General features: G+C 39.7%; 1 protein-coding gene across 3 annotated transcripts in view; it reads right to left on the reverse strand.

Moving 5' to 3' along the window:
- The window catches only part of PDK3 (pyruvate dehydrogenase kinase 3), a 62,354-nt gene that overhangs the window by 25,931 nt on the left and 17,211 nt on the right, over positions 1 to 19,212 (reverse strand). For all 3 annotated transcript variants that reach the window (XM_087427128.1, XM_087427127.1, XM_004435208.3), the window contains exons 2-5: positions 14,971 to 15,112; positions 11,049 to 11,120; positions 6,962 to 7,146; positions 5,165 to 5,254 (exon numbers count right to left, since the gene is read on the reverse strand). In XM_087427128.1, the coding sequence (XP_087283254.1) occupies positions 5,165 to 5,254; positions 6,962 to 7,146; positions 11,049 to 11,120; positions 14,971 to 15,112 (489 nt within the window). The remainder of the gene's footprint in view (positions 1 to 5,164; positions 5,255 to 6,961; positions 7,147 to 11,048; positions 11,121 to 14,970; positions 15,113 to 19,212) is intronic.

Here is a 19,212-nt window from a genome sequence, read left to right on the forward strand (position 1 = left end):
TCAGAGAATTAAGAGTAGGGCCCATAGGGAATGAGATGGAAAGCTGACTGTTAAAATTTGCTTTAGTCTACAGAGACAAGAGAGACCTTAGGTTTCCTCCTAGCTTGCCCAGCCCAATTGGCCATGGCAGGAAAGGTAACTGATTTAAAGCTAATACCTCACTAAGGAATTAACATTATATACACCTGGCTGGAAAAACCATCTGAATATAGAGATTATGATAAGTACAGCAGATGCGACATAGGAAGAACTCCAACAACACTGAAACAGAGGGCAGAATAGAGGCTACTCCTGTCAGGTACTGAATCCATCTAGGAAGATCGTGTACGATGGGCATTTGCTGGAGATGGGGAAATATGCAAATACTATGGATTTTGTAGAGACAAAGATTACTCACATTATTCATGATTGCACACTGATCTGTAAATTTGGCATGAATTCAAATTTATAAAACAATGTTCTCACTGGGTTATGAAAACAGGTGATTTTTATTGTCTTCTCTCTTTTCTCACATTTTCTAACTCTTCTTCAAGGAGCACTTTTTATTATTTTGGTAATACGGCATTATTCCTCTTAACTGACCCAACTCGGAACAGGAGTTGGATGACTGACAAAAAATACTGGATTAAGTGGGAAACCATAAAACATTACTACTATCATAAACATTAACTTAAAATGCACATTTGAATATACAATTCATTCCTCTGCCAATCTTTTCATATAAGGCCAAAGCCTCTCTGAATATAGATCAGTTTGGGGTTCCAGGCCACCTTTCTTAGATAAACAATACCATATACATCTATGAATTCCAATTCCTATGTCTTTAAAGTGTAATAAACTTAAAGATACTTGGGAAGCAATCTGAGTGCAGATTTCTTCCAAGATTTTTACTTTTCCCTGTAACCTAATAGTTATCTTATTCAGTCACTTCATTACATTTTTAAGAGACTCTTCTTTATCAAGTCTTTCCAAAGCATTCAACTTGATTTAATAGAAACAAGTCTCTTTTTTGTACTCATATTTTTTCCATTTATATAACATTTAAATAAATTATGTAGTCATGACAGGTGGTATAACTTCCACCAATGGTTTGAGGACAAACAAATGACCCTTAGTAAGCATACACCTCAGGAGGTGGAAGAAGCACAATAGCATTCTAGAAAGTATGTACAAGCCAAGCGTGCTTAGTGTGCTGTGGCTATCAGTAGGTGTGGTTTATCAAAGGAATGAAGGGTGGCAGAAGACTTGATCATGTGGATGTTTGCTTTCCGTGCTATGCACTTTCAGAATCTGAAACCACCCTCCACCATGGTTTTCCTTAAGGGAGGCTATGGAGAAATGAAAAACATGGCTCGAAACATGCAGTGGGGAGCGGGCAACATGCCAGTCCTTCCTCCTTACCCCATGAGTGGGGGGAGGGGTAGGAGTGTGTGTGCATGCGTGTGTGCTGGGGGAAGTGGCATTCTGAGGGGCAGAGGGGCGTGGGGGGTGATTTTTATTGGATACAGTTTCACCAGGAATCCAGGCAGTCTCACTGGGTAAAAAGTAAAAAAGGGCAGAAGAGGGAAGATAAAGCTGTGAGTGAGCACAGGAAGAGGAAGGAGAGAGAAGGGGACCTGGCCCATGGTCAAAATCGTGACTAAAAAGGACAAAGAAAGCAGGAAGCTATGAGGTAAACTGTAGGCATAAACTTTCAGTTTCTTTCTTTCAAATACTGGTTGAATTGTTTTGCACGTAATCTTCAGCTAGTTTTTGGCACAAAACTTCTGTCCCTGAGATGACGGATGCAAAAGTGAGTAAGAGTCATTCTGGACCTTTAGAAATTTACACCCCAGTTAGAGAGATCAACAGAAGGACAAATAATGCCAGGACCAGGCAGCGTGTGATACGTCCAGGAAGAGCAGCCCAGACAGGAAGTGCGCGGAACAACGGACTCCTTTCGCCTTAAGAGTCAAGGCGCAGCAGGTTCCTCCTCATCCTCTCCTACGACGCCTCTGACTCACTTTGGCTCTGCTTCATCTCTCTGCTCTACAGAAGTGCCAACAGTTGCTAGAACTCCCTGTTACTTATCTAGCTGTACTGATTCGTGGTTAACATCTCCCTAAAAATTAATGAAAGACTTGGTGAAGAAACAATGAGATGATAAAGATGAGTATGTTTTTACAACTTTATCATGAAGAATTGCAAACATACGCAAAAGTACAGAGCACAGCAGAAAGAATCCTCACGTACCCATTACTAGCGTCAACAGTGTTCAACACACACCCAATCTTTTTCACTGCCCTCCCTGTGCATCATTTTGAAGCAAATCTCACACGCCATTTTAAATCACGTGTAATATTTCAAAATACCTGTCTTGAAGCTAGGACTCCTTTAAAAAAACATAACCACAATACCAGTATCACACCTAAAAAATTAACAATATTTCCTGAATGTCAAATACCCAATTGTCTTATAAATGTCGTGACTTTTTAAAATATTTTATAATTTATGCCACAAACAAAAGTAAAGGCACCAATCTATTATACAAGCAATGGTATAAATGAGAAGCCAAAGGACCTGTACGATGCCCAAGGACTACTGCCAGTCAACTTGTCTACAGCCCTCACTGGGTGCCAGCACTGCTTTTAGGGGCTCTATACAGGTTAACTCATTTAACTCCATGATATAGGTGAATTAGCAATAGCACCATTTTATAGATGAAGAAACTGAGGCCCAAAGAGGTTACATAACATGTCCAGGGTTGCCCACCTAACCCAAATGTCCATCAGCTGATGCATAAACAAAATGTAGTCTATCCAGACAATGGAATATTATCCAGCTATAAAAAGGAATGAACTCCCGACGCACGTGACAACACGGATGACCCTTGAAAACATGCTAAGTGAAAGAAGCCAGACACAAAACACCACATATTGTATGATTCCATTTATATTAAATGCCCAGAATAGGAAAATCTATAGAGACAGAAAGTAGATTAGTGGTTGCCTAGTGCTGGGAAGAGGCGAAGTGGGGAGTGACTGCTAATGGGTATGGGGGTTTCTTTTTGGGGTGATGAAAATGTTCTAAAACTGGATTGTGGCAATGGCTATACAACTGAATATTTTAAAAACCACTGAATTGTACACTTTAAATGGGTGAATTGTATAGTATGTATATGAATTATATCTCAAGTAGTTTTTTATGAAAGTAAGTTATCGAAAGGTTTAAAATTTATCAAAGCAAGGAATACTTATCAATCATTTACACAGGCATCATACTAAAAGTTGAAATAACCCAAATATCCATCAACTGATGAATGGATAAACAAAATTGGTAATTTGTGCAATGTGATATTATTCAGCAATAAAAAGGAACGAAGTATGGATTCATGTTACAACATGGATAACCTCTGAAAACATGATGCTAAGTGAAAGAAGCCAGACACAAAAGACCACATATTATAGAATTCCATTTATATGAAATATCCAGAATAGCAAATCTATAGAGACAAAGTAGATCCGTGGTTGCTGAGGGCCGAGTGGGGGGAATGACTGCTAACGGTTATGGAATTTCTTTCCGGGGTGATGAAATGTAAAGTTGATTGTGGTGATGGATGCACAATTCTGTGACTATACTAAAAACCACAGAATTATATGTATACTTTAAATGGGCAAATTGTATGGTATGAGAATTATAACTCAATAAAGCTGTTTTTAAGAAAGTAAATTATCAAAAGGTTTAAAGTCTATCAATCCAAGGAATATTTATTGACCATCTACACAGGCATACACTAAGTTTTTTTTTTTTTTAATAATTTTATTTATTTATTTTTCTCCCAAAGCCCCAGTAGATAGTTGTATGGCACAGCTGCACATCCTTCCAGTTGCTGTATGTGGGACTCGGCCTCAGCATGGCTGGACAAGCGGTGCTTCGGTGCGCGCCCGGGATCCAAACCCGGGCCGCCAGCAGCGGAGCGCGCGCACCCAACCGCCAAGCCACCGGGCCGGCCCAGGCATACACTAAGTTTTATGCGAGTTACAAAACAAGTGTAAGACATAAACTCTGACATCAAATTGCTTACAGTTCAAGAGAAAAGGCACACGTGCAGGATATAATAATGCAATTTTGCTTTCTGAATGTGTGCCTTTTTCTCTAAGGGCAGTCAACTATCTGAACCAGGCTTTCCGATTCATAAAAGCCATTGGGCTAGGGTCTAATGAACATATAAGATACGACAAGACCAATCCTGCTCCCCTTCCCCCCTGGGGGCCTGCAGAGGTCATGATCAACCACAGGGTTATCTGTAAGAGAGCAACCTATAGGGTTCTTAGGGAGCTGAGGCTGGGCCTAGTCACCTTAGAACTGAAATAATTTGAGTAAATGTTTCCTAATTAAACAGAGGCGAGAACAGCTTGACAATCCTAGGCTGAGCTAAGGCCACCATGCCTGGGTCCTCCTCCCTGGGTTTGGGAATGCCCAGGGTAAACAAATAGCACAGGTTTTCCTTAGGTATGGCTGCTGAAGGTCTGGTCTGTTCCCCCACTGGGGAGGCTGCACACACTGGGCCACCTCTCTTGGCCTTCTAAACTCCAACAGCAAGGTCACTCTGCTTAAGCAACAAGCACTTATCTTAAATGAATAACAAGGAAACTGTTGTTCAAATTCAAAGTGCCCGGGTGCTAGGGACTTGCGGCTCTAGGGCTCTGTTCTACCCTAAGGCTGCTGAAACAGTGTCTAGCTCCATGCCCAGTGAACCTATGAAGCCCACATGTCATGCAGATTCTAAAACCCGGGGTGCACATCAGAAGGATGTTTAAATTTTACAAGCATGTGAATTCAGTCAGATTTCATAACGAGGATTTCCATTCTCTGAAATGTTCAGATAATGGTGGCCATCAAAACTTAGAATCTTACTTAAGCTAACAAGTGTTTACTCTTTAAGATAGAACTACAGGTAAAACCCTAGTCAATGAAGTAGAAACTCCCATTTTGAGCATTACTAATTATGCATCTTTTCCTGAACTGTCTAGAAAGAACATGTCATATTTGGATCAAGTGGCTTGACCCCAGAGTGGCCTGATGAATCAGCATACAACTTAGCAACATAACCCGATAGACAAGCTGCCTCAATTAAACCACAATCCTATTTCAACTACAATCGCTATTACAATGGTCTCCTTACCTTTCACTACGTCAGCCACGTTGCAGGTGGGATCAATACTTCCTATGTGTTTAGGATGAGCAGGGTTAGTGTCACCACCAAACAGAAGTGCTAAACAAACAAAAAAGGGAAGGGAGAGATTAAAAACAAAGCAGGCTGGGATGGTCATGCAGAGAAACACAGAGGTTTATAAGTTTTGAAAGATTCTCTAAGAATCACTTTAGCATCCACAGTGACTTAAAGCTATGGAATACATACAATGATAGGTGATCAACTCTACTGGACAATGAAGGAAGAAAGACATGCTTTAAGACCTGCCAGTTGCAGTCAGCAGGTCCTAAATTAGTGGCATGCGCCGGCTGTCCAACCCTTTTTCCCCGGCCCAATGTGACTTGGATGAAAAAATTTACTTTCATCCTTAGCCAAGTTTACCAACCTTCTCAGTACTACTCCAGACATTTATTCCAACATTCACTAAATATTTAGAAAATGCAGTCTGCACCATCAGGCCAGGCTTGCAAAATGTCTTCACTGTGAACATTTCAAATGCCTCCATTATGGAGATTATTTTTCAATGTAGTATACATGAACAATATTTATTCAAGTATTTTTAAAAGTACATTCAAATACTTTCACAATACACAAGATTTGCAAAATTTTACTTCTGAATAAAAGCCAAAAGGAGCCCCAAAGAAAAAAGTAATCTGAATCTGTATGTGTATAGGTGTACTTATTTTTAAGTCAAACAAAAATTGGGAGTAACTTAGATTCTACAAAAGGAAAAGGCTTAAATAACATAGGGGAGATTTTAAATGAAAAATGACAACTACAGGCATTAGGCCAATACATAAAGTTCCAACTGATTAAGTGAAAACCAGAGGTATACAAGCTTAATCAATGATCTAAAAACACATACACATATATGTAGACACACATATTTAGGTCAGAAAGAAATTGTAGTTATCTAAGTAGTTTAGTTGAATAGTATTTAGGTTCTTTCCCTTTAAATTTCCTGTAAATTGTCATATATTTCTATTTTTAAAATATATGCATTTAGGACCAACCCACATTTAATAGTTGTGTAATACTCGTTTATCCAAATAAATCAAATTTGTACGATAAAGATGCTCTGTCCATTTTCTGATTCAGCAAAGAGGATGATTTAGACTCTAGACACGTGGATGCTTTTTCATAAGAATTATGAAATCAGGCAAAGAGATGATGCTGAAAATGAGGCAAAATTTTTTTTGTGGAGAGAATTTTAGGTGTTTTTTTCTTATCTGCTTATCAACCTGGAGAGTGAACTAAAACTCTCAATATGAGATTATGATTTGACATTCACTTAATTTGATTTCACTGATCACTGTGAAATAAAAGATTGATTGCTCATACTGTCAACATGCCAACTCAATATTCCCAGTGTCAATGTTTTTAAAACCAAAAAGGAAGACATGTAACATCCTGGATAAAGACTAGAACACATTCTCAGAGACACATGAAAGTATTGAGAGATGAATGCCCAGCTGCCATTAAAGCCGGTCCCTCACCCCCACCAGGAATGTAACAGCAGAGGCTTAAAAGGCAGGCAGTGGTCCTGTCTTGAATATGAGCATCAAAAAAGTCTTTCAAGGATTTCTCTTAACAAAGAATCCTAATGAACAGCTTTTTAAATAGATAGTATTTACCTAGGAAAAACTGAACAAGAAATTTCTACAGACAAAAATGCAGATCAGTAAATTAAAAGTGAAGCAATAGGAAAACATGTGGGAGAAATAACCCCAGTTACTATTTCAAAACTGGACCAAAAACCCAACTTACTGTGCTGGTTAATAAGCATGCGGAAAGAGATGCGGTTGGTATAAAATCGATCCAGAAAATACTGGATGTTACTGCTAATGAATGGATCAAACCCAAACTTCTCCTTGTATTCAATCACTCCTTGTGCCATTGTAGGAACCACATCATTGTGTCTATTTCTGACTTTAATCAGAACTTGTAGAAAGCTGTGTGGGAGAGAAACAAAAAGTGGTCAGTCTTTATATCTCATGGGCTGATGCATAAACTTCCCAGATCCGTCTCTGGACAGTTTATCTGCTAGTATTTTTGTAGGCAGACACATCATTATCATTACAGACTACAAGGAAGTACTCACGATAAACTAAAGCATTATCCAAGTTTTTGCTTGAAACTTTCTACAGAAATTCTCTTTTCAGAGACACAAAAAGTAAAAGGTTCTAGTAAATAAAAAAAATGCTCAAATACCTTTTCAGAAATCCACTGACTTTTTGGATAAATGATTACATATAATACAGGTTCTATAAATGTTTGCTGAATAAATAACTGCAGAACATATTAATATTTTTTCTGACAACATGAGGACAACCCAAAAAAATCTCCAAGGATTTATTTTGGAGTCTCAAAGCAATTGCTTCCGTGAATAAATAATTTCAAACTTTTTAAGAGTAAAATTTTGAAATAAATTTCTCACAGCAGTAAAATATAGTGATCAAGTGTAGATAGAACAAAGGCAATTAAAACAAACCTATTCAAGTATTCTGGTATATTATTGTAGGAAAAATATATTAAAAATGGTAACTAAGAACAGACAGACAGGGGCCGGCCCTGTGGCTTAGCGGTTGAGTGCGCGCGCTCCGCTGCTGGTGGCCCGGGTTTGGATCCCGGGCGCGCACCGACGCACCGCTTCTCCGGACATGCTGAGGCCGCGTCCCACATACAGCAACTGGAAGGATGTGCAACTATGACATACAACTATCTACTGGGGCTTTGGGGGAAAAAAAAAAAAAGGAGGAGGATTGGCAATAGATGTTAGCTCAGAGCCGGTCTTCCTCAGCAAAAAGAGGAGGATTACCACGGATGTTAGCTCAGAGCTGATCTTCCTCACATAAAAAAAAAAAAAAACAGAATAGACAGACAAGTCAATGGAACCAAATAACAAGCTTGGAACCAAGCCCAAGGGTGAATAAGTGTGTGTGTATAAAAATTTAGCATATTGATAAAGTGACATTGCAGGTCAGTAGAGAAACAATCAAATTAGTTGGGACAGCTGCCTAACAATTTAAGTCACATCCCAATTTCAAGCCTTGCGCCAAAAAATGGGCTAAAAGATTTAAATGTAAAAGAATGAAATCACACAAAAGATTAAAAAAAAAATCAGGTGAATAAGTATATAACCTTGGGGTAAGGAAGGCTGTTCTACATTTAGTACCAAAGGCAGAAACCACAAAGAATTCAATGATACGACCATGGAGAATTTCAGCAATTCTAAAAGGACACACATTATAAAGCCAAAAACCAAAGTGAAAACTGGGCAAATATATTTGCAAGAGTTACTATCCTTAATAAAAGAAGAGTACCCTAACAGAAAACTAGGCAAGAGATCTGGTACCACAGAGGAAACTCAAGTGCCAATAACGTCACCTTCAAAATAATAAAAGAAAAGCAAATTAAAACAATGTAATACTAGTCTCCACCTACCAGACTGGCAAAGAATAACCAGCGTCAGCTAGAGCGTGGGAGCCTAACTGACGCATCTCTAGGGGCAATCTAGCAACATGTATCAAAAGCCAAAGGAAGTCATTCCACTCCCAGGAACTGATCCTAGGAAACTAACAGGACAAGGCCAACAGCTGTATTTAGAGCTGTTTTTTAGAGTGCTGTTCGTAGTAACCACAAAACTACAAACCATTCGAAAACCCAACGATTGGAGGTCAAATCACACAACTTATCTGCAGATGGAGCATTATGAAACTCGTAATAATGGTGTAGATCTATAATGTCCACACTGTTATCTTTGAAAAAAAAATATTTTGCACATATAGAAATATGCATGCTTAGGAAAAAGTATGGATGGAAAAAAACTGTTAACAGTGGTTGCCCCCTGGCACTGGAAATTTGGAGTCACTTTCTTTTTACTTATCTGAATAATCTTATTGTTCTCACTGATGAAATATTTCCGTAACAAACACAAATGTACAAAGACAGTAAAGATGAATAAATCAACTCTGAAATTAGGTCATAATTATTCACAAGAAATTTTGTAATGGACAATTTGTCTTTTACATAATGCTCTTTCCAACATATTTATAAATTAAATATTACTAAAATGAAACATTTCATTATAGTGGAGAAGAGCCTCAATTTATCTGAAGGGAAGAGAGTTGCCCCAACAGTTCAATTCTCAGAATACTTCCCCAATCTTCTGGGGCTCTTCTAAACTTTATCAGTATGATAAACAGGCTTGTCCTCTAAGCCACTTGCACTTTGCTAAAATGACTTCCCTGCCTGTGACTCCTGTATAACCTCTCACTGAACAGAAAAGGCCGCTTACTCCGAGTAAAACGACTCACTCACCTCTCACTCCTTCCTTCACCATGAGCATCAGGCTTCTAAACTCCCAACTCTCCTAACTAGCTGTGTCAACCTGGGCAGGTTACCGCAACTCACTCAGTGAGAGCTATTATCATTATGACATCGCCCACACTGGATCCAGCACTTGGCAGCTGACAAAGCAGGCTCATGTCCATAAATCGCATCTGCCTGATAACCTGTTCCAGAAACTGAGACAGACCCCTGGGAAACACACAGCAGAAATGTGATATCATCTACTTCCACGAATCTATATCTTAAAATTTGAAGCTAGAGAGGTCAGTCCTTCAGTCCTAATTTTTAGGGTATCAGCCAAACTGTTACTAGCTAATGGCTTGAGAAAACAAAGCTTCTAGATTCAATTCATTTAATTTCAATACCGTAATTGACGGCAATGGCTGACAGCAAGGAAAACACTGTTTCTGGGGCTCTAACCCAATGCCTCCCTTCCACAGTGCACAGATCCATTCAACAAAATGCCTAGCAAAGTATAAAACAGGTCAGGACTTTTTTCTCTTTATATTTTCATTTACCACTAAACTTGAGCTAGCAACTCATGGCTCAAATCAGCAGTTCTGGCAGTCTGGTACATTGTAAAGAACAATGTGCTGAGGAAAAGAAAACATGATTTACAGATCCAGCTCTGCTCCTAACTGATGTTACAATCTTGGGCAAGTCACTTCATATTCGTGCCCTCAGTTTGTTATCTGTGAATTGAGAGGCTGGGTTAAATGCCTCGAGCTAAGGTCTTGTATAACGTGGTGTTTCCCTAGTTCTTTTTATGAAGCACTTAGATGTAAGGTGGTCAGTCTCACAGTTGTGTGGACCAGGTTTCTACTTAGAAAGAAATTCCTCAGCACAACGGGTCTGCCATAGGCATCCATTCATGTGTACATGAAAGAGGAGGAAAGTAATGTGAAGGGGATACTTAATTTCTCTTGGGGGAACAAACCACACTCAGAGCTAGGGTTAGTGTTTTCTGGTTAAATGAAAATGAAAAACAGAAATATTTTCCATCAGCATGGGAATTTACCAGTTTTTGTGCATAATAGCAACAGAATTCAGTATGTTATATAAAAACCACACTCTTTTATGCTGCTCCAAATAAAAGCAGTACAGTGTGAGCTCAAATGTAATATCACACTGAAATTTTTTAAAAAAGAATTGTATAAGAGGAGATAAATTCATGAATATAGAGGTCACTGCATTCTTAAAACTACCACTAGGTGGAACATTTACTGCAATATTTATAGTGAATGCCCCGCACCAGTTCACCATGAGTAACAGTATTAGGAATGAGATCATGAAGCATAATTTGAAGTGTCATTATTCCTTTTGTACTATGTTAAATTCCTAACTCAAATTTTTAAAAAATGCAATGTTGAGTTGTTACCCATTCAGAAACCTAATGCTTTCGTCCAAATTATACTTCTTGGTTCTTAACGACGTGAGTTCCATTTACCAAAACTTTTTTTACCTAAATATTTTTACTTTCAGGTAAGTTTGGGGCCATACTTACTTATCCAAGACCTGTGGATCCTCAGGGCTCTTATTTTCATATTCTAAAAGCTCAAGAAAGCTCTGCATGTACCTGAAAAAGAAGAGTTACTGTGTTAGTTACCTACCCAACATCCATTCCTCCTCTCCCTCTTCCTAAGAGTACCCCAAATTTTCACTCATCCCTCCCATTCTCTCCCCCCCCCTGTAGCCCAAGTGCTTCAGAGAAAGCTGATGCCACGCAAAGCTCCTGGGTAGCCCGATTTTCCTCTGGGTAATCCTATTTCTCTTGTCACTAATTCCTAATTAGTCCGATAGTCCAGGTCTAAGCCTATCACTGCGTCGCATTCCCCTCAACACAGAGATTGGCTCACGAATGAGCATACTGCCTCAATTCAGGCCCGTAAAATGAGAGAGAAGACTTTCTGAAGGTCTTTGGGAGAGAAATCAACTTGCTCTGCTTTTGTACAGTGTGCTATGTGGATGTGAAGCCTGGAAATGCTGCAGCTATTCTGTCACCAGGAGAAAATCCAGCCTGAAAATGAAGCCAACACCACGGAAGGCAGGACCTTGATAATCTAATGAATCTCTGAACCAAACCAAAAGCAAAAGCTCATCCTATGGCTGGGTCTAACAGGTACACAAGCCAATTGTTTAAGCCAAGTTGAGTTGGATTTTCTGCTATTTACAAATAAACATACCCTAACTGATAACACTAAGTCTATAGTTTGATTATCCAAAAAAAGTGCATACAAATTATAAGAAACACATGGGTGACACTGAAGTGCATGCTAAGAACTTAGAAACTAAGGTTCCTTCTCAGAGTTAGACTAATTTCATCAACATGTAATGCAGGAGAAGGAATGCCTCTTAGGCTCTCAGAAATAGCTTCTGGATTAAGAATAGCTACATATCTCAATCAGGGCCAGTACAAGATATAATGTGTCCAACATAAAGATCTGGAGAACAGAGAAAAATGGGATTCAGAGAGGCACATTACTGTAGCAGCTACATCCAGATCTAGCGGGGATTCAGAGATTCCAATTACTCAGAGGTGTGTGATCTCTGCTTTGGGTCTTAACATGTCCTGAAAGAATTATCCCTTATTCTAATGATTTCTAACAATTAATTATCACTAATCCTATCCAGCTTTGGGTAGAGGATGAGGGCACTCCAGTAACTAAAAATGACTGTTAAGCTTGTAAATACATAAATAGGAATGATGTTTGATTAATCAGCCTCACTAGGACTTTGTGACAATGCATGATACTGAAATATGCTCATCCCCTGGGTATATTTTTTTTAAAAGCCTCTGGGCATATAAGGCTATGGATACTGTTGCAATCCTCAGGTCAAACCCCCCTGAGAGGCCAAAGTCAGCCATCCACAGTGATGCCCTCCGTCCTGCCACATGGCAGCAGAATTTTAGGGAGGCATCGCATCCTTCTGAAAGGGGATAGTTCATTTAAAGAGCAAAGCCATAAATGGAGAGCAGTCCAAGATAGCACTGAGCTTCCTAGCCTGAAAGTCAAGAGAGCAAGGAGAACACACTCTGACTGAGGTGGGAGTCACGCCCATTATACAGAAGATTCACTTTTAAGAGGAAAAGGAAACGACAATTAAGCACAGTGCATGATCCTGAACTGGATTCTTAAATTGGGGGAGGGGGAGATTGCTTAAAAAAAAGAAAGCAGTATTAGGACAATTAATGAAATGAGAACAAGTTCTACATGTTAGAAAATATTACTGGATCAATGTTAAATTCCCAAATTTGATAATCATACTGTGGTTTTCTAAGAGCTGTTCTAAGGAGACACATACTAAAGTATTTAGGAGTAAAGAGGCCTGATGGCTACTATTAACCCAAAGGGTTCAGGAAAAAAAATAACGTGTGTATGTATTACGTGTGTGTGTGTGTGTGTGTGTGTGTGTGTGTGTGTGTGTGTGTGTACGTACCGTATATATGTGTATGGTGTACCATACGTATACACACACACACACAAACACACACATATGGAAAGAGAGAGAATATGAATGAGAGTGACAGAACAAATACTGCCAAATGTTAACAATTAGTGAATCTGGGTGAAGGTATATGGGAGTTCTTGCTACTAGTCTTGGAATCCTTCTGTTAAGTAGGAAATTATTTCAAAAGTGAATGTTGAAAAAAAGAAAAGGAAGAAATGACATGCATGTGTTTGGAACAGCTATGGAAGAGGAATGGTGAGGAGATAAAAAAAAAAAGCTGACAGTAATTTGTTTGAGTCTATACTTGGTCAGCAATTCACTGTGAAGCCCCTGAAGTAACTTTTTTTTTTTTTGGTGAGGAAGATTGGCCCTGAGCTAACATCTGTGCCAGTCTTCCTCTATTTTATGTGGGATGCCTGCCACAGCATGGCTTGAAGAGCAGTGTAAAGGTCCACACCCAGGATCTGAACCTGCGAACCCAGGGCTGCTGAAGCGGAGCGCACAAACTTAACCACTACCCCACTGGGCCGGCCCTGAAGTAACTTTTACATAAGCAATAGTAGACGGCTGACCGTCACTGCCACCAGGACCAGGGCCTTGAAAGTCATCTACCCTACCTAGAATCTCCACCACTGTGACCCCCAAGAGTGATTATATACTCTCTGCTGGAAAATTTCTAATGATGGTCTTGAAGCAATAAAGAAGTCTCATGCAAACAAGTACTTGCTGCTGCTTCTGAAATAAGCTACAAATTTAGGGTAGAATGCAACTCACTATGAGTTCAAAGCCACCGTCGTCATCTCTCTGATCTCTCCTGGATTCTAGGGTCGGTCCCTACGCCTGGCACAGTGAGGAGCTGCTGCTTGTCTGGGACAGGAACTGGACACTGGATCTCTAAGACCACCCAATACAGTGTTTCTCCGACAATTCATTCTCAACCCTAAGAATTTATTATAATTAATATTATTGACGAATGATTGTTGGATGTCCACTTTCATTCAGCAGCCTGGCCCCCATTAACCCTTTAAATGCAACTAATTAATAGTTCCATTCTCCTTACATCTGTCCACTTCATTCTCTTCCCCTAAAATGTTCTCCTTGTCCCTGCCAATTCCACCCACCCATCAAGGGGCAGTGCAAAGCCACAGTTGGCATGCCCCTCTGCCTCTATGCTCCCACAGCACTTCCTCTGTACTGGCTTGAGAGCACTTTTTGTGTCTGGTCTCCCAAACTCCTCCAGCCTTCTCCACATTGACATCTACCTTGCTTTTATAATACAGAGGAGACATGCAAGTGTTTCTCGAATCTATGCAAATCCCTTTCTAAAAATGCACGCCTGCTCTTACATCCTACCACTCACCAACCTCACCCTGCTTACCTAGCGGGTAGTTTAGTCACAAATACAACTTCCTCAATTAAATAACATACACTTTAAGCATCAGAGATACACCCAATTGAACTTTCAGTTATACTGTTAAGATTTTTCATACTTTCCCCGGGCAAATGAAGCACAGCAGGCACTGATATTTTTCCAATCTGAGGTTCCCTTTAAATGACTTAATTTTTCTAAGAGAAGTACTGCATCCAAAGAACTTCTTTCAAAGGAAAACGAAAGGAACATGGGTGAGACTTGATCAAAGTGACAACATCCCCCCAGCCAAAGGATTGCAGACCTGCATTGCTATTCCTGTATATTTTTCTGTACTTTCCAATTTTTTTCGATAAGCGATCACATTTATAACCACAAAAAAATATTGAAAAGTGAAGAAAGTGTCTAGTAGAGTTTAGAAGTATGTTCATTAAGACAATTTAAATTGCCAGTTGAAAAAAAACAAACTTAATTGTCTGGAAAGCCCAGCTATCCTGATGACTCATTCCCACACAGGCAGGATGGGGACTTTTAGGGAGAATGGTCCCAATGCCAAATGTTCAGAGCACTATGGGAAGACCCATCTGAAGCCACATTATTTACTTACCAACTCTGAACCAATCCCACTGAAGGGCGGTTAAGCAAATTATCAGGCAGAAGATTAACTTCTCGCATTGTGTTAGCCAGTCGCACAGGAAGCTCCTTTCGTAGAAACATATATGAAGTTTTCTCACACGCATTATCTCTCCCTATTAAGAGACGAAAAATGTTCCATGAGTTTACAGTCTAACAGATGGAATAATAAAGTGCTCTAATGGTAGCACAGTTACTGGTTAGGAAGAGAAAATTAAATAATCCTACAGTCTCTAGTTAAATTTTTATCATTTGAAATAGAGAATTTAAGAAAATAATCTAATTAGAATAGAAAAAGAACACTTATTCCAAGAGGCAACCTTGAAAGCAGGGTTGTTGTTGTTGTTGTTGTTTTTAACACAAATACATTCCTAGTGTTACCAGCAGCAATATAAAAGTGACCTGGGATATAATCGGAATTTGTTTTCAAATAAACACTGTGGGAAAACTGCCAAGCACAAAAGTAGGAGAACATGTAAATCCACTCCTGTTCATAGGGGTTTCCAGAAGGCAAAAGATCCATTCATTCCACAAATATTCACTGACTGTGTGCCGATTGTTTCTTAAGATTTTCTTCAAATGTGTTTCTTCAGGACCCAGAGCTCTGTCACTCTGGGAAGCGGCCACAGACCCCAGCTCTGACTGAGACACAGGACTCGGGACGTGCCCGAGAAACCAGCTCCCCGGGGGCGCTCAGAAGGGGACTGATCTACTATGGCACATCCAAGAGGGGAAGACACTGTGTTGACTATAAAGACAGAGGTCAGGGAGTCTTCGGTTGGTTGCCCTGAGCTGGCCGCGCATAAGATTTACGTAACTAGGGCACAGTGAGAGAAAAGGTACCTGGCCACCTGAGAGCGGAAACCCGAGCCCCTTCCCCGGCTGCCATGTGACCAGGGTAGTTCCGTGACTGGTCTTGCCCCCAAGCCCCAGCCCTGCTGTAAACCCAACGATGGCTGGGGGATGAAGGACACGATGGAAAGGACATGAGCTTTGGGGACAGAAATGTGCTTCAGTCCCAACTCCTCCATTTTGGGTACGGGAAACCTCTGCTAAGCTTAACCTCTCTGAGCCTCAGCTGCCTTAATCTGGAAAATGGGGATGAAACCTGGTTTTGTAAAGACTAAATGTGATAACGTGTATGGAACCTGACACAGAGCAAGTGTTCAAAATAAACATTAGTCCTTCTTCTATCCTCTGTGATCCTTAGGGGTCCATCCCAACTCCCTCACACTCAATAGCCTTTTCCGTTGCTCCATACTCCCTGGCGGCTGTTCAGAAAGGGACAACCTTGGGGCCAGGCCCAGAGAGAGAGAAGGAGGGCTCATCTAACAATTTTCTCCTCCAAACTCACCTCATTCTTCCAAATGTGATGAAGGCAGCAAATTAAGAGATTCAGAAGTAAATCTGATTTTCTAACACTTCCAGCCAAGTTCTGGTTTATTCCTTTCCTCTCTGCACCTAATAAGACTAGAAATAACCCACTTTTGAAAACCATCTGCAGAACCTTCTCCCCACCCCGACCCCTCACCCCACCTTCTCCATTTTCAAAATAGTTAGAATAAAAGATCGGTCTTAAAAAATCCACTCCTTTCTTCCCTCATTCTGAGTGAGTATATTGAAGGCCTCTGGTAAATCTTTAACTGATGATTCTGTCTTTCACTTTTCCTCAAAGGAAAATACTCACTCCAAGTAAGGGGTGTAATATCCCAGCAAACACTTTCCGACATCTACTCTACGCACATTTATTTGGCCTTAGACAATTAACATTTAAAATGACTCGGTTGCTTTATTTCAGATAATATACATCATTTCTAAAATGTTCTATTTAAATATCATTTTTAAAATGAATCATTTTAAGTGCAGTAAAAATGCTGATATTTAAAACAAATCACAGTGAATCTTATTATAAATGAAGGATTATCTAAGTTAAAATGTACATCTACATTTTCACATATCAGGAGGAATACTTTGCATCCTGGTTAAACAGAAAGGACATTTTTTTTAAAAGCACAAAACAAATGTTGATGTTCCCCCTGTAGGAGAAGGAAGTTAGGGAATGGGGGAAGAGGAGAAAGAACCCTGTGGCGCTGAACTGGAACTGGGAGTACCAGTATGAACTCAGGAGTTTAAAAAATCATCTGAGTTTTTTGGGTAGTGAAAGTTTACATGCTTAAATTTCCACATCCACAGCACAGCAGGAGCAGCAAATTAGAAGCGGGGGGCAGGGTGAGGAGGGAGGGCTGGGAGAAGGGAGAGTGGGCTGGCAGGCGCCAGGTGGCAAGGGGCGGTCAGGCTCATGTCTGTTCTCAAAACCCATGGGGCTACATGGTTTCAAGATTTCAAGATTTTCAGATTTTAGCAAGGTAAAAAAGAGTCCGTCCGTCCATTGTGTAATATGGCCTATTATGTAGACACAATCTAGCTGCAGTGAAATCTGTGAACATTTACACTGAGCGGGATAAAGACCATGGCCTCGGGTCAGTTCAGGCCAGGTTTTGCCACGGAATGAGTTCTGGCACCAAAGGTATAAAAAAAGAACTTCAATGTTTAGAGCTTTTTGGACTTCAGAATTCAGATGAAAGGCTGCAGTCCTGCAGAACAGTGATGCCACCATCAGCGCCAGAGTTAGCCTTGGGTTTGAACCCTGACTCGAGCACCCACAAGCTTCACGAATGTGGGCAAGTGTCCTTACACTTCTAAGCCTCAGTGTCCATAAAATAAGAACAGTACCTATTTCGTAGAGGTTGTGGTAAGCGTTAAAAAGCGCTTAATATTTAACATGAACAAGTTCTTAAAATTGAGAAGGGGGGCTCATTAAATAGCAATCACTAATGATGCTCATGATGGCCACGCAGAACAGCCTGACACCATGGGGTGCAGATCAAACAGTCTGATACTTGCTAAGCCCTGAGAGCGCGACTGCATTCTGGTTCAGCACGGTTGCTTGTGCTCATGGGATGATTCTACATAATTAAAAAGGGATTAAAAAGGATTAAAGTAGGTTCTGTGTCCCTACCATCCACTTTTATTTATTTTAAAATAAAAGGCCTGGATGCCTACATCGGTCAACTCTGCACTAACTAGAAAACTTAACTACTAGGCATGGTCTAAGATAACCCAATTTCAGGAAGCATTTATTCTAGCCTCCTCGGATTACCAGCCTTTTATAAACTAGTGTAGAAAGAAACTTTATTTTGTCTCTATATCCCCCATGGCACCAATCAGAGTGCCTCACCTACAACAGCTTCGCAATGACTTATTTGAAGAAATAGATAATATTTTCAGAAGTTTTATATTTTTAAAAAAGAGTACCTGAAAAGTCTCAGGTTTTGCCTCCTACATTCTAATTTAGCTTTAGAGACAAATTCTTTGTACTCAGATACCTTAATTATACATCAGCTTAAACAGGGGGATAAGTCTTTTTTAGTTAGTTAATTGTGAACCTAAAAATAAATATGAAATGCCTGATTTTTTTTAACCTTTCTGTGGTTTGCCTCATATAAGTTGAAAGTATTCTATGTGTTAACACTGGATACTCAGTTTCAATCAAAGAATTTCAACAATATTTTTTTTAGTAAACTTACCAAAAGCAACTTTTGGTTTTAATTGAATGTCCTCTCAAAAGAATTCTGTTTTTATGTCTTCTGGTGTATTGAGTATTATCCAGTTCTTCTTCCCAGTTATTTGACTGCATTTTTTCCCCCACTTACTTGGCTTCTCTACATTCCTTAATTTTGATTTTCTATTTTTATTCTGCATTTCTCTATACACGTCATCTTATTCAAATTTATCAATTAAATTCTTCCCTAGTATTAGTTTAGAAGATGACAAGGAGGGAATGGGTGTGGGGCATGGAAAATTCTGACAGTGAACACAAACAAGTCTTCAGCTTAAATACACTCCTGTGTATTTCTTCAGTTTTTCTTCCTCATTTGATGACCCTGTCATTCTCTTGTTTTCTGTTTGTTTTTCATACTTTTCCCTTTCACTGAGCAGTTGGAGACAATTACTATATTTGCAAAAGGTCTGATTTGCTTTGTCTAGAAAGGTTCCAAATAACATTCCATTCACCAAAATATAGGATGAATAGACACAGAAACACAAGCGACTTTCAATTTAACGCAGGGAGCCCTCTCAGTCATGGTCACCGATAAGAAAGGAGCATTTGACTAGCCTTTTGAGAGCAAGAATTCAGACCTACTATTCTTTACAC

The sequence above is a fragment of the Ceratotherium simum genome, chromosome X (genome assembly GCF_057802395.1).
Source record: "Ceratotherium simum simum isolate JZ-2026a chromosome X, ASM5780239v1, whole genome shotgun sequence".
Taxonomy (NCBI): domain Eukaryota; kingdom Metazoa; phylum Chordata; class Mammalia; order Perissodactyla; family Rhinocerotidae; genus Ceratotherium; species Ceratotherium simum.